This window comes from Medicago truncatula, chromosome 2 (genome assembly GCF_003473485.1).
Source record: "Medicago truncatula cultivar Jemalong A17 chromosome 2, MtrunA17r5.0-ANR, whole genome shotgun sequence".
NCBI lineage: Eukaryota > Viridiplantae > Streptophyta > Magnoliopsida > Fabales > Fabaceae > Medicago > Medicago truncatula.
The window spans coordinates 11759863-11772186 of NC_053043.1; the positions used below are offsets into that span (position 1 = coordinate 11759863).

General features: G+C 31.3%; 1 protein-coding gene across 1 annotated transcript; it reads right to left on the bottom strand.

The window, feature by feature from the left end:
• Positions 1 to 6084: 6084 nt before the first annotated feature.
• On the bottom strand, positions 6085 to 6621 carry LOC25486310 (putative germin-like protein 2-2). Its single transcript, XM_013607572.1, has one exon. The coding sequence runs from the start codon at positions 6619 to 6621 to the stop codon at positions 6085 to 6087; it is 537 nt and encodes a 178-aa protein (XP_013463026.1).
• Positions 6622 to 12324: the final 5703 nt, after the last annotated feature.

The following is a 12324-nucleotide window of genomic DNA, read 5'->3' on the forward strand; positions in this document are numbered from 1 at the left end:
TGCATTAGTTTATTTGTTCGTTTGAAACATTTTATTAATGCTACTAGCAATTGACACACATTCCCCAAATTACTTGGTTACAGCAATTTCCTCTACAGGAATAACAGCAATTTCCAATTTTACTCAATACAGGAACTTCAATTTTTGTTAAGCACTAGCAGACTTCATCTTTACATCCAAGGCTGTCCCCGACAATTCTGAGGTCGGGTTACAGACTTGACAGTTTTCATTTAAAAAGAATTGGGAAAAAAATTCAACACTATTTATAATGATAGCCAATTAAGTTGTAGTTAAATATATGACAATTGGTTCAAACATGACTTTTACCTATAGATTAGTAGACATTTACTTATGGATAATGCATAATTGACAGCAAAATTGATGTCTTTCAACTTTTACCTATAGAAAAATGACATTTAGTGACAGATTTTGTCTGTGGTTACAAGTTTTTTTTTTTTTCAATTTTTGAGGCCCTGTTTGCATCTAAGCTTTACTTTTATTTATTTTTTAGGGTTAATAGTGTTCTACCCCTGTAATATAAGTCATTTCCGATTTTTTGCCCTGTAAAATATTATTTTGGATTCCGTCCTTGTAATTTGAAGATTTTTTTGTTTTAGACCTTCATGAAAAATTTTGTCCCCTGTAATTTGAGCAAATTTTGCTTTACCCCCTGTTAATTTGAGCAAATTTCGGTTTGACTCCCTGTCATATCATTGATTTTGTACAGTCAAAATCCAAAAAACTTCAAATTACAAGGACGGAATCCAAAAGAAAAAAAAATTACAGGAAAGAAAACCAGAAATGACTTATATTACAGGGGAGTAAAGCACTATTAACCTTATTTTTTAAATAACATCAATTTTACTCATTGCATGAAAATTTTTATGTGAAAAAAGTATCTATTTAACCAATGTGTAGAAGTGTATTCAACGTATCTTACAATAGAAAAGAAGATACAAATTATGAACTTTGCCTTTGTATATTAATGAAGAATGATCAATGTATCTTTCTTTACAAGTGTTAGACATATATAGTTGTATAAATTTTTTATAATATTTTTTAAAATATCTAAATTGTATCGTATCCTTGATTTTAAAACTTTATCGTATATGTATCCACGGCAATTATGAGATATATTTTTGGGTTAATATATATTTTACAATATATGTATAAGATACACAAGAACTTTGCTTTTTACTGGTGGAATTAAACCTTGAGTAATGCAAAAAATTCCTCGATGATACATATTACTAGGCGGATTGTGGCAAAACAAATCCCTTGTTAATACAAGCGTCGAGAATATTTTTGTTGGAATTTTCCCTCAGCAATGGAGAGGGGTGGTTCTGACAAAGCATTGTTGAGGATTATTCAATCGGTAATTATTGGCAGAACAATCTGCAATAACTACTGGCATAATAATCTATCAGTGATGCATCATCGATCAGATGTTCCTACTAGATTCATCCCGATATTACTGGTTTGTTTATACGCTATTAATGGTTATGCAGTTCTGCATTATTAATGGAAATTTACGCCAGTAATGTACTTCACACTTTTCTTTTTTCTTTTTCTGGTGATCCCTTCCTACTTTTTTATTTTAATAAAATAAATAAATTTAATTAAACACAAACAAATTAAAGAAATAAAATTTTAAAGAAATAAGATACAAATTAATTAAATGACATATCATCGTAATATTCATAGAATGTTTTCGTACAAAATCATAAATATTTAAATAACATCCGTACAATCTAGAAAACAAACAGAATAAACAAATTATCATAATATTCGGGCAAATTCCATCCTAATCTCTCGCTCTTATTTCCTCCTCTCATGTATTTTTGGGATTTTCTTGTGAAGCATGATCCATATACTTCACGAATGAGAAATGATATCAACACACATTCTATATATGCAAATAAACCTTAGGAAAATGAAGCTAATAAAAAAAGATATATATAGGGGTTTGCTAGGATACACCCACTAGTTTTTATTAAGGTGTGTTTTAGCAAAGATATAACTAAAAAGTTGTTAAATACACCTTAAGGTGAATATTGCTAAAACACACCTTCTAAAATATAAGTGGGTGTATGTTAGCAACTCCTATAGGCATTTGCTAGGATACACCCACTTATTTTTTTAGAAGGTGTGTTTTAGCAAGTTATAACTAAAAAGTAGTTAAATACACCTTAAGGTGTAGCTTGCTAAAACACACCCACATAGAAACTAGTGGGTAAAAACTAGTGGGTGTGTTCTAGCAAATCTCATATATATATATATATATGGGATTCACTTTAAGGTGGTGTTTGAACTTCTTGAATTTGTAGGGTTGTTCTTGGTTTAACAAACTAAAAAGTGACTAATGATGGTAATAGGGGTGAAGGTGATGAATTAGTTAGAATTAGACAATAATTCAATAAAAACGTTATTTAAATGTTGTTTTTTTTTTATAAAAAAAAATAAAAAATGGAATATATTATCAACGACAGTGGAACCTCTTTAGCACAAGGTGTACTAAAAAGGTCACTTTAAAATACAATCAATCAGTTAATACGATATGGATCACTCTAAAAACATAAATTATACCCTTATAATTTGATATACTTCCTATTTTTAATCCTCCAACAGCCCAGACACAGTGGGGGCGTTAACGTGGGTGAGAATCTAGTCATGTGGTTGTTACTATATGGATTTTTTTATGTCATGGACAAAAAATCTTCCCAAATTTTTTTCTCTCCTCAAAAATATTTTTTTGTTAACATTAATTGAACGACTGGAATATAAAAAAATACTATTTTTTCCCTTCTAGACATAAAGTCTAGAAAAATTATTTAGATGTCGAATTTTTTTATGACTTTTTGCAAAAAGAAATTAGGACATTAAAATAAGGTCTCCTAACAAAACAAAAAATGAATTTTCCGATAAGAGATTGATGAATTATGAATTTTTAAAGCACCAAAAACTGAGAACCCAAAACAACAGAAACATCGACATGAAAATCAAATTGTGAGCTCATTTTTTTCAGAGACCTTTATAAAAGTTCACAGAAAGAATTTGAAAAGTTTCATATCATTTTGAGGACGCCTCAAAAAAAAAATTTTGTTTTTGACGAAAACATGCAAAATCACTATTTTGTTCTGAGTAAGCATATAATCACAATTCAATATCATTTCCCAATTTTATAGGCATGTTTAGAACATGATATGAACCTCCACCATAAAAAAATTTAGTTCTAAAACGAAGGATGAATTACTTATGAATCTTTTAGGAAATTCATAGTTATGAAAAACAAAAATTCATAACTAATTCGCTCATCGTTTAAAAACTTCAAAATTATGGAACTAAATTTGACACTTGAGCTTATACTTACTCAGAATAAAATTGTGATTTTGCACGTTTTGGTTGAAAAATTAAAATAAATAGAGGCGTCTTCAGAATGATAAGAACTTAATAGATACTTTCTATGTATTTTTTAAGAGGTCTTCGTAGAAAATCAATTCAAAATTTGATTTCTGTAACACCCCGTTTTCCCAATATAAAAATTTCTTAAAACATTTATTAGAGTAAGCATCATAAACAACGGGATATCACATATAACATAATCCAAAACAGTTAAATAATAATTTAACCAAATATCTTAAACATTGCAGCGGAAATTATATCATAATCCATAAAACGTTTTGGCATGCAGGCCCCATCAATATAATCTCAAAAGAGTTAGTTCAATATCACAAATAGCATATTATTCATGTAATAGAACGAAGTATGCATAACATATAGCCCCATCATGTTACGTATCAGAGCGACCTAGACGACACAGTGAAGGCAAGGCCACTCACGACGGAACTGCACACTAAGCACGATCACCTGCAAGTTACCCATACGAATGGCAACATTTTCAAGCAGAAGGGGTGGGATTACATAACAAAATAATGTTAATCAAAGTAATTTGAATCATAAATTAACATTAACATCATAATCAATCTTAAACAACTTTGCATATATGATAAACATTTATCACGTAATCACATATTCAATCGTCATCAACAACATAGCATATTAGACATGACAATGCGACAATGCTCTTAGACTCCTTATATGCATGTGGTGCCAATCGTCATCATAAGTATTAATATACTTTAAACGTGCGGAGGACAAAGCTCCTAATAAATCGTGCGGAGGACAAAGCTCCTAATAATCGTGGTGAGGACTAAGCTCAATGAATGCTAATGCATGGACTCTTATCAACAAATCATTGTAACCATCATATCAATGTGCATCCAATAATTTGGAGCTAAACGTCATCTTATTCATCATATATAGACATTATGCACTTAGTTAAATAACAGCAGCAGCATAGTCAAGTCACACAACACAAGATGATATCATTATATCAATTGCAATTCAATGACATCATAATATTTCATTCATATCTTACATAATGTATAATACATTAATTCATGCTCAATTAATATCATTATATCTTAAATGGCTTTACATATTGCATTAAACGTCATCTTTAGGTCTCATTACCATTAGGGGTTCACTCTTGATCAAAACGTGCGACACAGATCGCACAAACACTCAAGGCACTCCAATCTGGAAGTGCTCGCGAGGCGAGAGTATCTACTCGCCATGGCGAGTACAAGCCAACTCCCCAACTAATGTTGTTCTGGGTTCAATCTTGTCCTACATTCATTCCTAATCATTACTAGGTATGTTCAGGCACTCAAGGTCCAACTAAAAAGTCGAAATTGCAAAATCTTACATGTTCTCTGCCTTAACTAGCTATGGCGAGTAAGGTTGCTCGCTGTACCAAAAAGACTCGCGAGGCGAATGGAAGGGCTCGCGTGGCGAGCGATGAAGTTCATCACTTGCGAGGCGAGATTCATAGCTCGCCATGGCGAGCGATGAATTTAGGCTCGGACATGATGCACTTTCTACACGAAAATCATCATCTAACAAGGTTCTAAGCCTAATTTCAATCTCAGAATTCATCCTAAACATATTCTAAGGTTGTAGGATGGTTTCTACATCAATCTAACATCATTATACCGTTTGATCATCAATTTTTAGGGTTTTGACCTAGTTTTCGTTTTCTCCAATTCAATCCCAATTCTTGTTAACTAATCATCAGAATTACAATCAATTACCATTACTGAGTTATTAGTCTCACCCTTACCTGGTTATGAAGAAATCGCAGCTCTCTCTTTGATCTTCTCCCTGCTAAGCTTTTTCTGCCTTTTCCAAAAGTTTTCACGTACAATAGTTTTTCCAACAATTAGGTCTTCTCTTATTTATATTTCTTCCTAATAACTTATCTTATTTCACTTTCTCCCCCAAAACTCTCTAAAATCTCAAAACAACCCTTAACTAAATATTTTATATTATTTTCAAATCTTTATTTTATTTAACAATAAAATAAGTCCCTTAATCTTATCAAATCTTCCAAAACTCATAACTTATTACAATATCAACCAAACCATCAAGATATTAGTAAATCATTCAAATCATACTAAAATCATGCATATATTATATAAATATAATATAATCGCCTAAACTCGATTAAATAAACGATTAACGAAAGTGGACGTTACAATTTCTAAGTTGAGGTTTTCATTGTTTTGGTTTTTAAGCTTTTGACGATTTGAAAATTCATAATTAATTCGTTTCTTGTCAGAAAATCTAAGTTTTTGTGGGAAGCCTAATTTTAAAGTAATAAAAATATTCTGTAACACACGGAAACCACACTCTTAGTACATGCTCGCGCTTCATAATTTATGACATGTAAATATGAAAAAAATCAATTCAAGTTTTTGAAACTTTTTGCTATTTAGATGAAGGAACGGTGAAATGAAATAATCGATGCTTGGAAAGAGAACTACAAGAAAATATGAAAATGAGAACAACTACAAACAAATGGAAACGTTTCAAATCTTTAATCAATTTTATAGGAAGAAAAAAAAAAAGATACACACTTATAGGAATGAATCAAATGGATGATACTAAAGTACCATAGAAACATACAAACAAACAAATGAAACATACAAACAAACAAAAACAGTTGAATTCCCTCCCAATATTTTAAAACTTCGACTGCAAGTAATTGATGGCATTCTTGTCCAATTGAAAAGCCATAATGAGAACTTCGCTAGCTATTTCAGGTGTAGCCCCAAACACTGCATTGCCAATAGTTATAGCTCCTGGATTCTGGCTACTAAGAGCAGCAATGGCAACAACATTGTTGTATCCAATATTTCTTTGATAGTGAATGAGACCTATAGGAAGAAACACAAACACATCTCCCTTATGTAGAACTTTACAAAAGTGGCGGTTTTCTGGGTTTGAAGTGATGAATCCAACTTCTAATGTTCCTTCAAGAACAGTGCATATTTCGGTAGCACGAGGATGTGAGTGAGGAGAGTTAACACCCCATGGTGCTATATCAACACAAGCCATTGAGATCCCTAGTGTGTTCAATCCTCGTAGCTGAGATGCAAAGACTGGAGTCACTCTTGACCCAACAACATTAGTAGTGTTGCCTGCTATGTGAAGGCCACTAAAAAGGAAATCATTTGCCTCAACAAGTTTTGGATCCTTGCATACTGAATTCCCTAACATTGTCACAAATGATAGAGGAAAAAATTGTTAGAATCTTAATGAATTTTCTAAGTATAAATTTTACTTATGAAGTTCCAGTAACCAACTCTTTTCTAGTAACCAACTAAAGTGGCGGTTTTCTGGGTTTGGATTTCAGATTTTGTTGTTGTTCTCTTTCCAAGTATCGATTATTTCATTTTACTATTCCATCCTCTAAATAGGAGAAAAATTCTGAAACTTGAAATGATTTTTTTGTTCATATTTACATTCCATAAACTATGAAGTCCGAACACGTACTAATAGTGTGTGCAATATATTGTAACAAATTATGATTATTTTTTTTAATGATACAAACAATATAACAAATATAATATTTTTCAAAAAAAATATAACAAATATAATATAAATTTTTATATTTTTGAATGACACCAATCAAATAGCATTCTTATGGTCAAATTTGCTTAGGAGTATAATTGAAAGGAGAAAAAGTCAGCCCAAAACAATCTACTTTCGTTGTATATAGGATAGATTATTATTATTATTATTATTAGTATACCAAATGCATCACGTGATCTTTTAAGTTTAATATTTGTACCGATTAATCTTTTTAGTTTTAAAATTATCATTTATCTTGATCGAAGTGAACAAGTTAGTCTTTTTTTTTTTTAAAACAAATTGATTCATTTTTCCATCAGACTAAGTGTTTACATGACCATTTCAAATGGATGTATTGACGTAGAAGATCCAAAAAGTATTTATGATACACACATGATTACTTTTATATATATATATATATATATATATATATAGAGGGTGTATCAAGTGAGAGTGTTTTTATTATGAGAGGTGAGAGGAGTAAATCACAGCCCTTGGATCAATCATTACCATGATATTTAATTTTTATTAATGTAGGTAATCATTCACACCTTCATCCCCTTATTTCTCTCGCGTTCTTATTAATCTTGTTTTCTCAGATTTCATCCATGATGCCCCCACTACACATCTATCTTTCTACTTGAAATCGATTGGTTTCTCTTCATTTTCATTTGAATTGCTTTGTTCCCCTGTTCTAAATCCTTATTTAATTTTTACATTGTAATTGCTTTGTTCCCATGTGCTCTTCTCCTCATGTGTAATTGACGTAAAATAACAATTCTTCTTTAACAAAAAACACCAAAAATTGGTTATTATTATTATTATTATTATTATTCTTTTGAACAAGAAAAGGGTTATATTTTTGAACAACGAATTGCCTCCTACGAGAGTTGCTGTTCTTACTTCCCCAGGATTATGATTTCCAGTTTTGTACCATTTATGCAGCTATAAGAATCGTTGTTGTTGTTGTTGTCAATCTCTTCCCAAACAAAAATCAAATTAAAACATAAACTTTTTTTTAAAAAAATCAACCCCAAAGCTTCGATATTCAACAATGGAGGCTTGCTATTCATGCTTTTCAATCGAACAAATCTCTTCTTTGAAATAACATTGAATTCTCTTATTTCACTTTTTTTTTCTTTTTAATTTCATAAATTAATTTAATTTCTTATAAAGTAAGTTGAAAAGTTAGAATCCAAAGGTAGAATAAAAAAGTTTTCAAATCTGGAAATCTTTAGAAGAAGAAGAGGAAATTTGTATGAGGCAAAAGAAACCAAAACAGTACGAAGAAGAAGAAGGAGAAAACGAAGCCACGCTTGAGAAGAATGGGAGATTAATCACATGGTTTTAGTATATTTTAAAGCTGAAAGCATCTTAGCCATTGGATTTAACCGGATGGTTGCTAATTACTCATATATATATATATATAGGGCATATCAAGTGAGAGGACTTGTTATAGTGGGAGATGAGAGGAGTAATTAGCAACCATCCGATTAAATCCAATGGCTAAGATGCTTTCAGCTTTAAAATATACTAAAACCATGTGATTAATCTCCCATTCTTCTCAAGTGTGGCTTCGTTTTCTCCTTCTTCTTCTTCGTACTGTTTTGGTTTCTTTTGCCTCATACAAATTTCCTCTTCTTCTTCTTAAGATTTCCAGATTTGAAAACTTTTTTATTCTACCTTTGGATTCTAACTTTTCAACTTACTTTATAAGAAATTAAATTAATTTATGAAATTAAAAAGAAAAAAAAAAGTGAAATAAGAGAATTCAATGTTATTTCAAAGAAGAGATTTGTTCGATTGAAAAGCATGAATAGAAAGCCTCCATTGTTGAATATCGAAGCTTTGGGGAAAAAAAAAAGTTTATGTTTTAATTTGATTTTTGTTTGGGAAGAGATTGACAACAACAACAACAACAACAACGATTCTTATAGCTGCATAAATGGTACAAAACTGGAAATCATAATTCTGGGGAAGTAAGAACAGCAACACTCGTAGGAGGCAATTCGTTGTTCAGAAATATAACCTTTTTCTTGTTCAAAAGAATAATAATAACCAATTTTTGGTGTTTTATGTTAAAGAAGAATTGTTATTTTAGGTCAATTACACATGAGGAGAAGAGCACATGGGAACAAAGCAATTACAATGTAAAAATTAAATAAGGATTTAAAACAGGGGAACAAAGCAATTCAAATGAAAATGAAGAGAAACCAATCGATTTCAAGTAGAAAGATAGATGTGTAGTGGGGGCATCATGGATGAAATCTGAGAAAACAAGATTAATAAGAACGCGAGAGAAATAAGGTGATGAAGGTGTGAATGATTACCTACATTAATAAAAATTAAATATCATGGTAATGATTGATCCAAGGGCTGTGATTTACTCCTCTCACCTCTCATAATAAAAGCACTCTCACTTGATACACCCTCTATATACATATATCAATTCAATCTCAATCTTATATATAAATATTTAATCAATATTATATATTAACTAATTGCTCGATTTTGTTCAAACTAAGATTGAATAATATACATATGAATCATAGTTTTCACAGCGGTGAATTTCAATCTACCAATTTAGCAATAAACATAATATAAACATTTTCTTCCACCTATTAACCATATAACAATGAATTTAAACATACCAACTTAACAATAAACGTGCACACATATACCTTTTTTAACAGAGTTTGGTGAAAATAGAGTAATTATTATTTTATTTTTACAAAGGAAAGAGAGTTTGGTGGTAATATTAGGTAAAAGTTGTGAAAAAAGGTGAGAGAGTTGGATTTGAATTCTTTTTTAATCCATTGTCTCATGCGGTTCAGTCTATCTTAATCTCATTCATTCACTTATATGTTTTCCCAGTAATAAAGATAATAAAATAAAATAGGATATACAAATTAAATATTAGAATACTTATAAGAGCACCCACATCCATGCCATCCATATGAGTAGTATAAATGGGTCCCATATAATATTTTATATTACTTCACACTTTCCAATTATTTAAACCATTCAACTACATTTTTCTAAGAGGAATGCTAGCAACACTCTCTTTTGAGTACTCTCTCTAGCACTTACTTTTTTATTGGGTGAAATTCATGTAGGACTTACTCTTTGAAAATGAAACTCATATAAAGTGGTGAAACATATATTGATTTCACCCAATAAAAGAATGAGTGCTAGAGAGAGTGCTCAAAAGAGAATGTTGTTAGCATTCATCTTTTTCTAAATATTCATACCACTCTCCAAAACTCTAAAATAGGTCCCACTAATCTTACAATATACTTCAATTTTATATTTTAAACTAATAAAATATTGATAAAAGGTGAAAAAGGAAGAGAATGGCACCGTAGTAAACAATTTCCACCACCACAATATCACCAATGTCACCCAACTCTATGTCACCCAAGTATTTTTCATCAATTAGCAGTGTCCAAGCAGTATCCAAACTGACACACAAAGGAACACGTTGGCAATACCACTGCCGATATTTGTGCTCTAAATAGTATTGTTCAATCTACTTGTAATAATTTTGCTCAAAAAAAAAAAAAATCTACTTGTAATAATGTAAACCATAGTAAAATGATACTTTTAATTAATGGCCCTCGTTTCCTTTTGTTGATTTATTACTGCTGCTTCACAGACCTGCTCACATTGGGTTTTCCACTCCATTTCCTTTTAAAACAGTTTTCAGAATGGACAGAGCAAAAGAGATACTCCATATATGACTTTGTTTGTGCAAGGAAAATGTAAACTACTAAATTGTACAATATTATTTGTTTTATATGGTGCCTGTTTAGTTACTACCTTTTCAATCCTCCTTACCACTAGCCAGCTGGTTAGGAAAAAGGTAATTGGGCGGTTTGGTTTGGTTCGGTTGACTTTTAAAATAAAATCCAAACCAAACCAAACTATTGCGGTTTGAATTGGATCGGTTGGTGTGGTTTTTTATACAATAATTTTTTTTTGTTTCCAACATTAAAATCAAATTAAAAAACTAAAAAAGAACATATTTTCAACAATGTTTTAAATTTCATCCAGCATTACAATTTTATTTTCATCCAACAATGTATCCAACTACGTAGAGCAAATTTAAACGCGGACAAAAAGTAATCATATTTTGTAAGAAATACAAAAGATTAAATTTTCTATCATTCTCTAAGAGTTCAAGTAGTACGTAAATACATTTTTGAAAGAAAAAACAAAGAAGAAACTTAAGGAGAGAAAAATATGTCATTTTATTAAAGTTTGCATTGAGTTTCTATATGTCATTTTATTAAAGTTGTCATTTTCTTATATTGCGGTTTGGTTTGGTTTGGTTGGTAAAATCAAAACCGCAAACCAAACCAAACCATGCGGTCGCGTAAAAAATTGATACGAATACATTCAAACCCGATGGGGATTTTTTGCGGTTTCGGTTTGCGTTGGTTCGGTTTGCGTTGGTTTGCGTTGGTTCGGTTTGCGTTGGTTCGGTTTGCGGTTTTTCTATTGGACTGGTTCGGTTTTGAACACCCATATTCTCTCATGCTCATTTCAATATTCGTTTTAATGTTGTGTGCACTTATTGAAAAAATAATTGGTTTAAATGATTTCAAATAATAAAATGTATTTGTTCTAGACCGACTCCCGCGGTCCAATAATCCATAATCCTCAAATAAGAGAGAGAATTTCACTGGCACATCATCGAACAAGAACTAACATCCATTTGGACCGTTCATCTAACGACTTCATGGTATTCTTGCCAAGTTTGACGGGGTTCGTTACAATCCGATCAATCCAAGTTGATGCAATGGGTAGCGGGGAGGGGATACTTGAACTCTATCGAATATGGATTCGAGATTCAACTTTTCACATCCGTTGATCAGGATGTATACGAGGATACTCACATCCTATCAACTTTTTATAAAGACAGTACATAATAATGATGGTATCTAATCATAATCTTATGGCAGAATCAAACTGTTGAGAATATCTTCAGTTGATCTAAGTAACGTGAGAAACATATCGATCCACGGGAACATGATGTGGTGCAAAAAAAATCGAGAACATGTTCATCACGTCGTCGTCGTTCTTTAATTCTAGCTGATTAAACGTTATTCTCCCATCGTCCAACGTTGGACGTTCATACCAAATGTATTCCACCCTCCTTGTGTCTCCGGGGTTGAGTCCATGGTTGATCTCATGCAGTTGATCATTGAGATCTTTTAACAATGACATTAATGTACCGAACCTTGAACATTTGAGGATTTCCACCGTTGAAGCGTATGCAAACATTGTACAAATCAGCCATTTTTTCAAATCTACACCATAAAAAAAATAAACAATCAATGAATAACT

Excerpts from the sequence above, each read along its gene's own strand:
- LOC25486310 (XM_013607572.1), bottom strand. The coding sequence starts at position 6,621 with ATGTTAGGGAATTCAGTATGCAAGGATCCAAAACTTGTTGAGGCAAAT.